Raw genomic sequence first — 17134 nt, 5'->3', positions numbered from 1 at the left:
GGGAATAGGAGTAGGGAATGGAATGTGATGGAATTGCTGCAAAAGATGAGAAATTGACTATGTAAGATGAAATATAAGTTACTTTTTTCTGGCTTACATTAGAGACTAGTTATGGTATTGCCTTATTTATTCTCCCCTCCCCCAGCTTTGTTGAGCTATAATTGACATATAACATGGTGTAAGTTTAATGGATACAATGTAATGATTTGATATGCATGTTGCAAAACGGGTATCACAGTAAAGTTAACATATCCATCACTTCACAGTTACGTTTTTTTGTGGTAAGAACTTAAAAAATCTTCCCTAACCAGCTTTCAAATATATAATACAGTGTGAACTATAGTCACCATGCTGCATATTACATCCCCGGATCTTATTTATCTTATAATTGGAAGTTTGTACCCTTTCACCACCTTTACCCATTTCCCCCAACCCCACGTCATAAGTTACTATTTGATTTAATCTGTGACCAAGTGGAGAAACTTTTGTCAGGACAGTAATAAGTAAGAGCTAATCATGCAGCCCAACAAACTTGTCAAACTAAAAAGCTGTACACCTGAAGCTGAATAATAATGAATCTCAACTATAGTTATATATATACATATATATATATATATATGTACATACATACATACATACATACATACATACATACATATAGTCACAAGAAGTGGAGTACAGCATAAAGAATAGAGACAGTGGAAATGTAACGGCTGGATGCGATGTCAGAGGGGTAGTAGATTGGGGGAGGGGAGTTATCACTTTGTGAGGGGTGTAAATCATAAATGTCTAACTATTACACTGTTTTGTACACCTGAAACTAATAAAAAAGCAAACAAACAAACAAAGAAAAAAACCTGTCAGCTCTGGTCCCTCCCTCATTGTAGGCATTGGCTTGGAGGAGGGGTGATGGACACTTTCGACATCATCTTTCTTTATCCCTGAGCTCCCTTTCCTTGTCCCAGCATGCAACTTTCAGGGGCCTCCACTATCTGCATTTAGATGCAAATAAATCAACATGAGCCTTAGCCAGTGTGCGGCAGCCCTCTGCTGAGGAGAAAGTGTGGAAACCCAGGTCTGCCGGTGCTCAGGTCTGGGATGGACTCTCAGTGTCATCCTGGCCAGCCTACTCTTGTATACCTGAGTACCTAGAGGTCAGAAAGGTTGGTAACTTGCCCAGGGCCATTCATTGGTAGAGGCAGGGAACTCGCAGCCTGTACTGGGATTTCCAGATCAGACACATCGTCCCTGTACCCAGCCTCTTGTCTGTTGCTTCTCTTGGAGGAAAAGAAGGCAGGCCTTCTGGATAATATGATGATAACTGGAATTCTGATTTGTGAGTCTTAAGCATAGTTCTAGCCATTGCCCTATGGAAGGAGAGTCAGTAAGTTATCAGAGAGTAAACCAGTGATTAAACCTCAGTGATTAAAAAGTGATCAGAAAGAAATATAGTACACTGATAACCAACCCAGTGCTTGTAATTTGTAGGAAAGCTAGAAGATGCAAATAGGCACAGAGAGAAACTAAAAATAACCTCTTATCTCCCACAGATACCACCATCAACATTTAGCTTTTTAGCCTTTATTCCTTGTCTCTATGTATATATAATTGTATAAATATGCACAGTGTAAAAATAGGAATTTTACCAAAATCTTTCATTCCATCTTGATTTTTATTTTATTTTATGTTGTCTTGAATATCTTCTCATGCCTTCCTAAGAATGATTCCTTGAAGGGGTTCTCACTTTTATACTTGTTTTTGAGTGTTTTTGTGGATTCTTATGTGTTTATACAGTACCATCAGGCTCTGTATTGTGCATTGTTAAACAATGGAGGAAAATGTTCTGTGGGTGCAAAGAGCTGGTAGGTTGCATCTGATATTTTCCTTCAGGAAGCTGCTGTCTACTGTAAAGAGTTAGCAAAAAAGGCAGAAGACAGTTAAGGAAGAAAGCTGGTTCATAATAGCTGATAATGGCTGTTAAAATTCACATCAATCATTCTCTATATTTTTAGTTTCATAAAAAAGAAAACGCCCTTGGCTTGGGGTTTCTGTGTAGTCAGAAGAGATGTAAATATAACTAAGATGTTTATCCTCCTTTGTGACTGATCACTTGAAGAAAGGGGGAGTGTGATCGTCGGGGAACACAGCCTACGCCTTTCAGTCTTTAAATATTTGTGATAAATCATTCTTGTGTGTGTGTGTGTGTGTATGTGTGTGTGTGTGTGTGCAAGAATCCCCTCAGCACACAGAGGGTTGTTTCAGGGGCTGTGTGGGCTACAAACCAGCTAATGGCCTGACTACTGATACGAGAATATTCTAGAATGGCACTGTTGAGGTGAAACATCATGCCTCCACAGAGTGCAAATTATGGGCCACGCTGGTTTGGTCCTTTGCAAAAATAGGAAGTAGAGTTTGAGAGGGGCAAAATGCAAGAATTAGGAATGGAGATGGGTTGAAATCATACATTGTTAGAAGGTCATCCACCCAAATGAGGCTGGTGTTAGGGTTGTTGGAAGGAGCTAATGACATGATCTCTGTTCAGCTGTTAGCAGTCAGTGGCCCTTAGTTCACAGAGTGAGTAATTTGTAGGTAGCTGTTATTCCTGTTATGGTAATGACTTTTGTCCTATTACTTATCACACTGAATTATGACTTCCTGTGGGGTGGCCATATTAGACATGTGTATGCAGAAGAGTGGAACACTTTCTGGGACTAACCTGTTGTTCAGTGGGATCTCCTTTTTCGCTGCCCAGCCCATTCCAGTCCCAGCCTTCTCACCTTTGTCGGAATGCTTCTTTGGCAAACTACACCGAAAATGACACAGAAATGTGTTGGGCCGCTGCACAGTGCCCGTTAAAACTACATTACCTCTGTAGTTCTCAGCACACACTCGTGTTTGAGCTGCTCTCTGCCTTGGCTTCCTCAGTTTCTCCCCCCCTCCTCTTTCTTGGAAAGATGATTTCTTGCTGTAAATGAGGTTACCAACCTATAAGTAGGGGAGAGGTAGGGGGTGGGGAGAGAAAAGAGAAAGCCTTGTGGGTTTGACACTGGGGAGGGAATTTTGGGGTAAAAATTTCACAGCACCTGGAGGATACTTAAATGTGTCTAAGGTATGCAACGACTGAGCCATGTGGACTCCCATGGATGTATTAGGGCCACATGCATACAGTCTTTTCTTAAATTCATCTTTGTCCTTGTTTATTTATTTAGTTTTTATTGGTTTAGGCTGAGGGGAGTTTTTTCCCTACCTGAGCAAAGCCTAGCTATAAGTGATTTTGAATTTCTTTATTGACCGTTCAACAACTCTTGTTCTGGCTGCTTTATCTCGCATCTTACATGTGCCAAGAGCTGCCCTGTCAGATTATTCTCAGAAATTGGAGGATCCTTCTGCCCAAAGCTCTCAACACATAAATAGGACTAAGAAAGGGTTCTGTGCTTAATTGATTTCCTCAGCACAAGAAAAAAAACAAAACCACTTTGTTGAAATTTTAGAAAGGATGGGAGTTGAATTTTCTTTTAATTACTCACATGGGAATGCCTTTAAGAATTGGGCCTGGCAATGGCCCTCGACCCTGAGACAGGAAGGAGAAAAAAATGGGGAAGAACCTTTTGAGCGCTGGGCAGTGGCAGAAATTGCTAAGAAGAACTGACACATCAAATATGATTTGCCAAGCGTCGGGATGGATCTGTGTGCCTGTCAGAAGAGAAATAACCCTGTGCCTGAGCACATACACACAGTCTTTTAGAATGAAGGCTGCGGAAAACAGGAGAGACATTGCAGGTGGAAAACACCCAGAAGAAAAACGAAGAGCAGGAAACTTTACTGACTCCAAGCCACCCTGCCCACTTATTTAACTATGGCACTCCTTGATAAGACCCCGTTGGGGATCCAGACAGTGGAGTGGCTAACCCATTCTGGCTGCTACCTCTTTTCATGGATGAACTTTTTGTCTTTCTTCCTTAGGGCCCTTTAATATTCCCCTTGATACTACAAGGCTCTTGCTATGAGGATGACAGCGTATTTCTGTCTTCTCGAGTGTGTAGGAGCTACCATGGACTTGAGACAGACATTTGGTTTTGATTCTTTACCGAAGGGCCTGGCTGAGCTAGGCAGCCACATGCATCTTGCCTTTATTTTCATAGCCAGATGCTCAGTTTCAGGCAACTGTTGATTTTTTAATTTTCCTGAGTGTCTGGTTTTGGTGGTTGCTTTGTGGTTATTTTCTGCTTTTTAGATCACTGCTACAGTCATAGCCATATCTCTCTCTTCCCCCAACTGAGGCATAATGTGCTCATTATTGCTATATAACAGATGTGTATTCAGAATTAGGTACTTCAGCTTCTCCAGATGTTGCTTTTATCTTTCATATGCCTGAAAATATTTGAAGAACACAAGTCATTATTTACCATAGCCAGGATATGGAAACAGCCTAAGTGTCTATCAATAGATGATTGGATAAAGAGATGTGGTACATATATACAATGGAATATTACTTGGTCAAAGAAACTTTTAATTTCTGTGTGGGAACCATAGATTCAACCATGAGAGGTCCCTCTATTCTTGTTTTTCTTTATATTTCTCCACCTTTAAACAGCTTTAATATTATTTCTTCCCTCACTTGTTTAGGAATGATGCAATTTTTTGAATGTATGCCACAGCCAAATTCAAATACCAGTTACTGTCTGCATCGGGAAGGGACAATTAACAAAGCAATATATCACTTGCTACTTCAAATCCAATTATAAAAGCTAATTTCTTTCTAAAGAGATGCTTTGTTTTGGTTAAAGCTATGGTGCCTACTATAACAAAATATAAGAATTTACACAAATATGCTAGAATTTTTTTTCACAGAGATATAAACGGAGAGCACTTTTATGCTGTGCAGTCAAGTCATAATCTTTCTTAAATTAATAAATGCTTGTCCTTCCCAGTAAAAGCAGCACTATTTAGTTCACTGGTTTCTCTTTATTATTCTTTGTTCATCTGCCTATGAAGGTGAATGGATCAGGGCCCTTAATTCATGTGAGAAATGCAGTGCCCTGTGCCTGGAAGATGTAGTCCCGGCAGCAAACTGAGTATTCAGTTGCTGTTTAGGACCTTCTAATTTTCTAGAAGCCCCTTTAGAGTTTCTGGGTATCCAGGTGGAAACGGATTCTTCCTTCTCAGGTAGAAGAATCAGCAGAGATGGACAATTCTGCTCTGTCCCAGATGTGCGTTCGTGGAGGCCACCCCTTCTCAAGAGCAACTCCTGCGTGCATAAGGTGCCAAGCAACCGGGCCCTTTGAACAAGAACCTCACAACCTTTCTTACCACAGAAGTGGCAGTTCCACTTCTATTTGTCAGAGAAGGTTCCTAGGGGCACAGTGTCAACCCCAGAATGAACTGTCCCCAGCATCCTGGGTCTGTACTTTTGATTTTTCTGGCCATTGCCTGCTCCCCTCATCTCAGTGATCCTCCCTAAAGTCTCTGGTCTGTGTTGGGCCCTTCTTCCTCCCATGGGTCCTAGCACTTCAAGGGCTGTGCAGCAGTCTTACAGGGCAGCTCAGCTCAAAGCTGTGTCCACTGAGGACTTTTCCTGGCTGTGAGGAAGCTCCCAAACACTTCCATGGACAGCTCTTTCCAGGGACCCTTTTGAAAGCCTCTAGTTTGCCTCAGATCAGGGTTGAAAACTCAGATTTCTCCAGGGGTCAGGGAGGAGAGGGAAATAGAAGACATGGAAGATAGGATGAGTGGGAATGTGGCGGACTGCAGGGTTCATTTCGCACAAAAGGGGCAGCTGATACTGAGTTCCAGCAGACTCTGTAGTCGAGCTTCCAGACCCTCTAGCTTTTCAAGAGCAGCCAGCATCCAGAGTTTATGTGTAGCCTCCCAGCTTAAGCATACAAAAGCACTGTTTGTGCCAAATTGAATTTGTTGGTAGATGGACTCTGGTCCCTGGCTCATTAGTCGACAATCTCTGTGATGGTATTTCGCACCAGCACTGTTGTCCTCTCTGTATGATTCTACTTGGTCTGAGGCATTGATTCACCTTCCTTCCTGAGTGAACATTTTCTTCCACAAGGAGAAAAGCCAATTTGTATTGGCTGAAACAACAAGGAATTCTGTTGACATCCCTGGAAGTTCATACTTAGGGTGAACTTCCTGACTGATAATCTGGAGACACAAATTTCATTTCCCTGTAAATGTTTTGGCTCCACTCTGTGTCGGCTTCATCCTCAAGCAGATTTCAAGATGGCTGCAGCAGTTCCAGACCTCATTCCTCTGTATAACAATGTCCAGAGGGAAGAGAAAGTCTCTTCCTGAAGGCCTTTCAGAAGAGTGAACACGAGCCATTCCAGAAACACCAGTCAGTTGCTTCTCATGTCTCATTGGCCTGATCTGGGTCATGTGTCTTTTCTTGAACCAACAGTCAAGAGGGGTGGGGTAACCCTTATACCATCCAAGCTTGAGCCCTGGAGGTAGGGGTGGGTTATAGTTTCCTGAGGCTCATGAACTTTACATGTTCCTCTGTGTGTGTGTGTGTGTGTGTGTGTGTGTGTGTGTATTTGTTGTGTGTGTATACACATGTGCATACCTGAACAAAATCTGGGTTCTATTAGGAAAGACAAAGGGGTGTATGGATGCTGGGGAATTAGCCAGTGACATCTACTATAATGTGGTTTGTATTTTATAAAACTGCCCCTCTGCATGCCTGGTGTTGCAGTAGATAAACCAGTGTTTGTTCCTGTCAGTGTCCAAATTCTCGTAACTGGCGCACTTGATACTGCTCCCAAATCCACATATTGTTTTTTTCGTCCATCTCCACATAGAGATGGGAAGCAGATGGGCAAATTGAGTTCCTACAACAGCTTGGGCATAGGTGTTGGACCAGGGTTTGACACACTTACAAACTTAACATTTCTGAGCCCATTTGAAGAAAGTATAACATGGGGGAGAATATTAATGACCTCAGTGGGTTGTTAGTAGATGAAATGAAAAAGTATGTAACACAGCTCTTGGTGAGTGTTTAATAAATAGTAATTATCATGATTATATTCATACCTTCATTCCCGAAGGTAGCTACTTAAGCTCTAAACCTGGGTGTATAGCAATACATTAAGTATTTGGGGGTTGGTACTCTTTTCCTCACTTACCCCATATCTAAAAGATAATCAAATATCTTGGCTTAGAGTTTTAGGAAGTTGGGATTGAAATCTGTCATACTTTTTCAATGATGACAAGCCGTGACTGACTTAGCCAATTGATTTTTATTGCTCTTTTTCTTTAAGCACAGATATATTGTTTTAACTTTGCCACTGACCTGGGGGGTTGAAGTATATTCATCCTCAACAATTAACTGAAAGAGGAATTAAGCCAAAGAATCTAGCTGTTTGTCTCTCTTTTTACTTTTTCTCTCATAGATGCCAATTCTGGGAGGTGAGTACTGTTCCTCTCAACTCCCTTGTTCCTACAATGATCTATGAAATTGAAGACAATACTAATAGTAGCTGTCATGGAAGATCAAGGTCTGCTCACTCCCATGTCATTCCAAGGCATTGCCTTGACTCATGTGTTTTGTGAGTGTTGTATGTAGTGGGGGTAGTAAATCCTACTGCAGAAAGCTTGGCAATCCAATCATAAAGTGATGAACTCACATGTTATGTTCTGTGATTTGGTTCCTGCAGCAGCCTCTTTAAGATGGTTAGATTACAGTGCAAATCTGTAAAAAGAACAAAATCCATTGATTGTATTCTGGGCACTGGATTTAGCTTTCATCAGATATAGTTGGTTATTTTGGGGCTCCTGGGTTAAAAACAATTACAGAAACTGAAAAACAAATTTCATTTTGATGTTTTGCCCCTTTTGAGCGACATCAAGTGTGTCCTCCTAGAAAGGAAGTAAAGGTTCAATGATCACTCAAAATTAAACTCAAAAGTGACTTCAGGAAAATCGAGGCTTCATATCACAATATGGGCTTGTAAGTTCCAGTGCGTCATTCAGTGCAGTGTATCCCAGGCTTTTTCATCAACTTCCCAGCTGATGGTAGTAGTTTCTAATGAAGACATAATCATGTTAACGTAGACCAAACTGACCTTCCAAAATTACTTTTAGTGGATTTGGAAGAGTGGCTCACTTAATGTCTCCAATTTCTTCATTTATTTTTATAGGTCACATTCCATCCCTAAAACACCCCATGGGTCTGTCAGCGACTGTGATTGAAGCAGAAATTTGTCTTATCAAATGTCCTGATGAGGGCTTGGAAGGGCCTTTGCTATTAAAAGGGTTTTGTTGTAATGATATTTATCTTAATCAGATTTGGCTGACACATCTCTCACTCAGAATTCTAGAAGGAAAAATAATCTAACCAACTCAGAAGTTATCTAGCCCAACCAACTTATTTTACTGCTGCGGAGTTCGCCCCAGGTCACCCTGTGCGGTCTTTGAGTCCCAGTTCTGAGTTATCCCCGTTCTCCCACAATGCTTTCCTGTGTTGATTTATGGATATGACATGGTGGCTGTGAGGCCTGAGATAGCAGGCTTTCCACCTTTTCTGGTGGGAGTCAGGGTGTTCCGCCTGATGCCATTCATTGTGTTTCCACATCATCTAGACCCTGCCTTCTAGCAGAGTTGTAGTGGACTCACCCATGCTCCAGGGAGACAAAATGGCATGTTAGGAGCCCAGATTCTGCAGCCTGGTGGCCTGGGTCAAATCCTACCTTGCTCTGTATATGTTGTGTGCCTTTGGGCAACCCACTGAGCCTGTCTGTGCCTCAGTTTCTTCAGATGTAAAATAGGGACCTTCCTCCTTGGATCATTGTGAGGACTGAATGAGTGAATGCCTAGAGAGCAACTGGAGCATGCAATCAGATGCGTTGTGTGTGGGATTGTGTGTGGGTTTGCAAACTATGGCTCTCCCCTAGGTACTGAGTTGTGAAATCAGTGTTCTGAATCATAAATGACATTAGAAAAAGTAACTGGTTATAGTAGAATAAAATGGAACGTATATGAGTGCATGACATTTATGCAGGGTCTTGTTTGGTGTCTCTTTTGCTCCTCTTTTTGGTGTTCCTTTGGGTGTGTGTGTGTGTGTGTGTGTGTGTGTGTGTGTAACTGCTTACAGTGTAAAATTGATTGCTCACTGTGGATTATAGTCAGGAGTTTGGAAGCCTTTGCTCCCAGGACTGGAGTGAGCGAATCCATTCCTCTAAGCACAGATCTATCGGGGTGATGAGGCATGAACATATAAGGTGAGCGCTGGCTGAAACTTAAATGTGCTTCCTTTGCAGAGGGAGACCAAAGGGCAGTTTCTCATTGACTACATCTGCAATTACTACAGCTTGCTGGAGAAGGACTACTTTGGCATTCGTTATGTGGACCCAGAGAAGCAGCGGGTAAGAACTGACCTCTGTAAAAATATAAATAAATAAAAAAGAGCTGACCTTGGTCTGGACCCACTTCGGGGAGTCACTCAGGCTGTGGGTGCTGAAGAGTTTCCTTTCAGAGCAATTAAGATGTACTCTTGTTCTCGTGGTTATTGACCACAGGAACTGACCAGCCTGTGTGTGTTTGTGTGTGTGTGAGTCTGGCATTGTTCCCACTGCACTGGGTAGGGCAGGAGAAGGGAAAACTTACTTTAGACCTTACCAGAAAGCTGCTCACACCTGGCTGAAGAGAGAATGTTCCTGTGCACTTTGAACCCAAAGTTTGCCAAAGCTCTTCAAATGATGGCTACATAAATTCTCATTACAGAGAAAACCCACCCCTCACCAATCAAGAGATTGGTCGACAGGGAACAGGGCAGTGAGTGCTTAATGGGTATACGGTTTTCTTTTGGGGTAATGAAAATGACACTTAACATAGGTGGTGATTATACAACACTGTGAATATATTAAATGCTACTGAAATGTGTACTTTAAAAGGGTTAATTTTATGTCATGTGAATGTCACCTCAATTTTAAAAAAGCCTTGGCAGATGAAGGGTTAAGATAGTTTGAAAGCTGTTCCTGTGGTACCACTAAATCTGACAGCTCCCATTGTATCCCTGCTTCTGGACACATCTATCCTTTCTGGTCTCTGTTGGTGTGTAAGAGTGAACAGGGGAGTCTGTGCTATGGTACCAGCCTAAGTATGTTCAGGCATGGCATGTGCCAGACTCACAGGGATGCATGCTCCTCACATCCAGAAGGACTCAGAATCTCCATCTCAGCTCCCATCACCTGGGGTTTCTCATTCTGCAGACCTACTATGGGTTACAGCTATGGGTTAGAAGGCTCTGTACCTGCTCCGGTCTCTGCTTCTTACCTTGTCCCATTGCCCAACAGGACAGTGTGTGAAAGGGTCAGCTGAGGGTGGTCAGGGATGTGGGGACAGGTCCCCTCTGACTTCCTTAATTTGTTCTCTTCCTTACCAGTGTCCCTGGTCATCTTCCCGTCCCCTCTTCCCTCCCCATAACTTCACCTGTTTCTTGGTTTCGTACTTACTGACCCAATACAATGAGGAGAGGCTCACAGAGTATATATATATTTTTTTTGTAAAGAAGGAGGCTGTTGAAGGAATAGATTAGATTTTCTTCTGAATCCTGAAGAATTGTACTTAGCTCTGAGAGTCCAGTAGAACCTAATCTTCTCTGAAGGGACATATTGCAGTGGCTCAGAAGAAGGGGAGTTTGGTTTCCTTTAGCTCTTGCAGAAACTCTTTAACTGAGTGAGAGGAAAAGAGCAGGACACTGACAAGGTTTGTGGGCTGACACGAAGTCACAGAGGGGGGTTGTGTGGCATTTACTACTGATTAACTATGATTCCCAGACTTGGCACTGCAACAGAATCCCATCAGGTGTTTGCTAAACATGCTTAGTGTGGACCCTGTTCTAGACCTCCTGCATCAGAATCCCTGGGGCTAGGGCCAGGAACATGTATTTTAACATATTCTGATTCTAATTTTGATGCATCCATCCCAACTTCGGTCTCCTGACAGTGTTGGGGATAAAGACATTTATAGACATAACTTCTTATGGCCTATGAAGATATTAGCCTTTTATGGAGAGAGAACAAACTCAAAGATGTCGTTACTTGCCCCAGGTCCCACAGCTAGTGATGGCAGTGAGTATTTGAATTTAGGATCAGGGGTCAAACCCTCATCCCTATGGGCCAGACAGACTCTGTGGACTGTAACCACCGAAAATAAGTTATTTTTGTGTAAAATTCCATTCTCAATTCTAAACAGCCAACATGCAGAAGTAATTCTAGCTACCATTAGTTGAGTATCTATCTTGTGCCAAGAATTTAACTCACATGGTCTCTAGTCTTCCCCAAAGCACTGTGAAGAAGAAGGAAACTGAGGAGCAGAGAGGGTCAGTGGCTTGCCTGAGGCCACATGGCTGGTAATTGTTGGATAAAGGATCGGATTTGAACCTACGTTCTTTCTATTCCATCTCCCAAATGAAAATTTGAAACATAGCCTAGACTAGGGATCTGTAACCCTTTTGTATAAAGACCAGATAGGAAATATTTTCAGCTTTATGACCCACACAACCTCTGTTATAATTACTCAATTATTCTGTTCTAGTGGAGAGCAGCTACAGACAATACCTAAAGTAATGGCTGTGGCTGTATTCCAAAAAACCTTTTTTTCCAATAAAAGCATTTTACAAAAAATAGGCAATTGGCTATAGTTTGCTGATCCATTGCCTAGACAATAGCTGGAAACCACTTAAATGCATTAGCCATTTTCATTTCTTTTGACTCTCTCATTGGGGAGATATGGATAAAATATTAAGCAGGTCTTTAGAATTGGAATCAGAGATATCAATATGAACTCATTTTTTTTTAAACATAGATACAGAAATAAGTATAGGCGTGTGTGTGTATGTGGGCTAGTACAAGTACATTTATTTACAGGTTCTGTCCACTGAGAGGGCCTAGAATTCATGACACTACAGTACAATGAGCATACCTAGTCCCCAGATCTTGGTTTCTAAATATCATTCCCCCAAAAAAGGGACAAGGGCTTCTGGCAGAAATAGCTGATCCTCAGGCTGGGATAGGGAAATCACAAGATGAGTCTGAAGCATCTTGTGGTGCCAGAAGGTAAGCAAGTTCTCAAAAAGCTAAGAGATAGGGCCCTAGGAAAAGCAAAGAGCCACCCTGAGAGAACTGCCAGTGGCCCAAACTGGAGAAAAAGGAGTGGCAAAAATAAATAGCAATAGTATTGAATTATAATCCATAGAATAAAATAAATATCCAGGAGTCCATACTAATATGAATAAAATAACTGAATAAATAAAAGAGGGAGAGGTGGCAGCTCTTCATTACAGAAGATTTACAATTGATAAATGCAGAAGGAATGAGAGAAATAGGTTGAAACTGACATTAGAACACCACAATAAAATTGTGGGCAAGAACCAATGGTGAATGCTAAAATTCATGGGCAAAACTTTGAGGAGAAACAGGTTATGTGCATAGTCTCAAAGTAATCCCCTCCTCCATATTTTTTAATGGCAAAGGGAAAAATGATAACTTCGTAGTGGATAAACCTGGCGGACATCACTTTACCCAAGCAATCAAGGTTAATATCAGCAGTAATAAGACATACCAACATCACACGCCCCTCATGTCAGGCACCGAGAAGGGACGAGTCTCTGTGGTGTCCTTCCCAGTAGTGCCTAACCTTATTCACATCTTGATGAAAAACCAGACAAACTACAGTGAGAGACACTCTCCACAATAACTTAAATAACACTCTTTAAAAGTTTTTAAGTTATTAGTTTTTAAAATCAGTACTTTTTAATGGAAACAACTTGACCAAAAATTTGTCACAGAATTTTGAGACCCATTAAAACAAAGCATAGTGAGAAAAAAGAAAAGAGTGTTAAGGTCATGAAAGGCAAGGAAAGACTTGGAATCTCTCCCAGATTAGGGAGACGTATCAACTCAGGCAATGTGGGATCCCGGATTGGATTCTGGAACAGAGAAAAGTGTTAGTGCTGAGAAAACTGATGAACTCCAGATTAAGTCTGGACCTTAGTTAATAATATTGTGTTTGTGTTAGTTTCTTAATTTTGATAATTGTGCTGTGGTTATATAAGATGCTGACATCGGGGGAAATGGATGAAGGTTGTGCTATACTATCTTTGCAAGTTTTCTATGTCTAAAGTTATTATTATTTTTTTATAGCTTTCAGTAAGTCTTTATTTTTTAGTTTTTAATTAAATTTATTGAGGTGACATTGGTTAACAAAATTATACAAATTTCAAGTGTACAACATTATAATACATTTTCTGTATATTGCACTGTGTGCTCATCAAAGTTTAGTCTCTTTTAAAATTATTTTTAAGTTAAGAAAGAAGCCTTTTGGTTAATGTGCTTCATTGTTCATTATAGTTTGACTGAATTTAGCTTAATTTTTAGTGTCCAGGCTTGCGCAGTAGATTAGTGAAAAAAGAAGTTACCCCAAAACAAAACTATCTCATCTGATACATTCATTCAGTTGTTTAGCAGGCTGCCTGAATAGTTTTGTTTTTCCCCTGCATCATAGAGCTGTTATATAGCCTTTTGATACTGAGGCTATATTGTGAATGTAACTTCTATATGGGTTGCAGAGCAGTTGCTGCATGGAAGTGCGTGGACTGTGTACTTGGAAAAATGTGAATTAAATCCTATCTCTGCTGGTTAGTAAACTGGGATACCTTGATCAAGTTATTGACCCTCTCTGTACTGATTGTTAAAACAGGTAACAATACCTACATGTAGGGTTGGTAGGGGACTTAAAGATAAGGTATGCAAACGCTTCACAAATGGTATATACTGAGTACATGGCATATGCTATTTTTATTAGTAATTATTAACACGATGACTATGCATGGACTGGGTCTAGGTGAGGCAATTGCATGAGGAAATAGGGCCATGATTAGCAAGTCAAAAACCTAGAAATGTTAATAACTTCTTTTAAAGGCAGGATGGCCATTATTATGATCTTTGGGGAGAAAAAGGGGACGAGTAAACCTTGGATAATAAGAAATATGAGTTCAAAGGCACAAAGACATGTTGATGTGGGAGTTTTAAACAGAGATTAATGGACCAGCAATTTTTTTTAATAAACTTGTGTACTTCTTCTCAATAGAAAATAAAACCAATGAATTATTTGGATTGAAATCTAATCAACAGAGAAAATCAAGTTAGTTAGGAAAGCTGAAGTGGAACTTACCTCTGCTTTGGGAGTTGGTGTTTTGCCTACAATGCTTCACAACTTGATTTACGGCGAACCATTGTGGAATATTAAATATTTAGCACTATTGCATTTGGAACACCATATGTTTCACAAGATGTCTCATGCCCCATATGTTCTGAGAGTGGTGAGGACTGAGTCAGTAAATGATGACTATCTTTTGCTATTTTAATGGCAGAGTTTCCATTATTTTTAAAATTTGAGGCAGGGCGGGGTTGATTGACTAGTGGTCAATAAATATCCTCCTCAGTTTTGACTACATTCGTCTTCTGAAGAACTCATACCGTCTCAGTTGCCTGACATTGGGGGAAAGGTCGGTGGTATGCTCCTCATTTTATTGAAGAGAAAGCTGGGACTGTAAGTTTGGAAGTCCTGGAAGAAATAATTCCAGAAGAAAAAGGTAACATTTGGCTTCAGTCAAGGTGTTTTTTCTTAAATGTAGCATATTATTTCTACCACTTCTGCTCAGGTGTTTGGGTAACTTCTCTTTGGAAAGTTGAAGTTTTGAAATAGTTGGATTTTATAATTCTCAGTTTCTGTGGCTATGGTATGAGATGTCCATTGTTCTGGATTTCCCTTCTTGTTCTTCCACCCTTTCCTCTTTCCCAAACTGAGCTAGGGAAGTCACCCCCAGTGCCCTGGAAATGGGGACCCCAGGCCAGCTGGAGGAGGAATGATACCAGGACTTGGTTGGAGGATGTCAGTTTACAGTCTGCAGGGACACTGGGCCCAGAGCTTTTGATTTTAACTTACCTATTTCTAAGCATCTCTTTAACCCACTTACATCAATGTCGTTAACTTTTCTGATTTAAGGAGCTTTCTGACTCATACCCAAAGACAACAAATTCACTTTGGAAATCCACACCCCTGGGGCAATCTCCTCAAGCACCCTTGTGTCAAGACATTGTGTATCATGTGGCCATGGGACACACTTTCTGATAGAATGACCTGGGAAATCATGGGTGCAAAGATATGCTGAATCCTGATGACACCCTCTCCCAAACATAACTACAGACCTGAGGTTTTTATGCTGGTAACCAGAAAAGACGAGTAAGCTTACCAGTGAGTTTTATTAATAATGGGAAAACACTTTTTCTATGTTAGAGCAATTTCCTTTTTTTTTAGAGGCACCTTTGTGAAGGACATGGGATAGAATAAAAACAGGCCCAGTGATTTGAGGTTTCACTCTGGGGATGGTGCCAGGAAACCAGACAGCATTATGTCCCAACAGCTGCTCCTGCCATTGAAAGGCTGTTTCCTGCTCCTGGGGACAATTGTTTCACAGATGCTTGTTACTAGGAATGAAAGTGGTATCTAAGTTATAGGGCAGCCCTGCACTGAAGAGAAGGGTTGTACTGCTGCCCCAAGTAACTGGTCAGGAATTTGTCTGCTTAATGACTCCTCTTTTGTTTTTAAGTTTCAGTTGGTATTAAATAATCAAGACTGCTTAGATACCTATTTTGGGAGGGGTATGGACAAGTAACTTGGTTTTATGGGAAAGGACTTTGGGAACTCAAGTTACAAGGAACACAGCACTATCATAGCAGCTTGAAAACTGGACATATTGTCTAGTAGTTCCATTGTGGCTGAGGGTATTAGCACTGATAGATGTGGGGAAATTGTCATATTCCTGCAGTAGAAAGCAGAACTTGCTCTTGAACTAAAATGATTGCTCATAATTGATTCTGTCTACACCTGATGCCCTCTCTTGGGGAGGGATGCAAAGCCTGATAAACACAGGTTGCAATATGGAAGTTAGTTAGCCAACTGGGATGTCATAATTTTAGTGGAGGGAGGAACAGACACATGAACTATTTTTTGTTTGTTTGTTTGTTTGTTTGAGCCAAAAGACAGACATAAAAATAAGTGGGGCTGGGAAAATGGCATTTTATTCCTGTTTGAGTTAGGAAAAAACAGGAAGCTATCCAAGGTAAGACAGTCTTCCTCCTTGGTGGGGAGAACCTCTTGGGCTTAGTTCAGATGAGAACAGAAATTAATTAGGGAGATAAGGGTTAAGTGAGAGAAGCATCATTAGTGACAGAAGCACTCGCTGGCGGCCTCCAGCAGGCAAGAACATCAGAGCTGACTGGAGACCAGCAGGTTTGGAAGTTTCAAAATAGCTTTAAAGACAATTTTTCAGTCAAACTGGGAAGAAGGAAGACTAGAATGTAACTATGATGTATAACCTGGAGAAATAAGAACAATATAGGTTAGGAAACGACAGTTTGAAGCAGCCTTTTATTTTTCATGCATGCTCTAGCAGATATCTCAATTGTAAATGTGTGTTGTATGATGTCGAGCAGACTCTTAATCCAGGCCTCAATTTTGTTATCTGTAAAATGGGAATACTAATAGTACCTGTGCTGTAGGGCCGTTGTTTAAATGCATTAGTCCATATTATCAACATATGTAACTGATCTTTTTACTATTTCGTGCTTTAAAGAGTTTGTGAAGGTCCATGGGTGTGGCAACTAGATCTTTGACCTTAGAACAGTTTGATGACCATGTTAAATTTATATGACTTGATAGAAAATGTTACAGAGTGGTAAATTCCATTAAATAAGCTTGAAGGAATGATTTCCCTTGTGATTGCATTTTGGTATCCTAGTGTACTTTAAATAGCAATGAATGTTTTTACAACCTCTATTGCAGTTTTGGGCTACTACTGTTTTTTTTCTTTAAGTGTACATTAAGGAATTCTTGGATGTAGAACAGGGGTTGGAACACAAAGGTCAGACTGGCACCCATTTGTTTTTGCAAATAAAGTTTTATTGGAACACAGCTTATTCTATTCATTTATGTATTGTCTATGGCTGCTTCCATGTTCCAACGGCATAGATGAATAGTTCTGACAGAGATCATATGAACCACAGAGCCTAGCACATTTACTATCTGGTCCTTTAGGGAAAAAAACAGAGCTTATGCTTTCCTA

General features: G+C 40.8%; 1 protein-coding gene across 4 annotated transcripts in view; it reads left to right on the top strand.

Moving 5' to 3' along the window:
* FRMD3 (FERM domain containing 3) overlaps positions 1-17134 on the top strand; it is a 248414-nt gene that overhangs the window by 116722 nt on the left and 114558 nt on the right. For all 4 annotated transcript variants that reach the window (XM_019750148.2, XM_019750147.2, XM_019750150.2 and 1 more), the window contains exon 2: positions 9267-9371. In XM_019750148.2, coding sequence (XP_019605707.2) covers positions 9267-9371 — 105 coding nt within the window. The remainder of the gene's footprint in view (positions 1-9266; positions 9372-17134) is intronic.

The sequence above is a fragment of the Rhinolophus sinicus genome, linkage group LG04 (genome assembly GCF_036562045.2).
Source record: "Rhinolophus sinicus isolate RSC01 linkage group LG04, ASM3656204v1, whole genome shotgun sequence".
Classification (NCBI taxonomy): Eukaryota; Metazoa; Chordata; class Mammalia; order Chiroptera; family Rhinolophidae; genus Rhinolophus; species Rhinolophus sinicus.
This window is presented reverse-complemented; position numbering and strand designations above follow the sequence as displayed.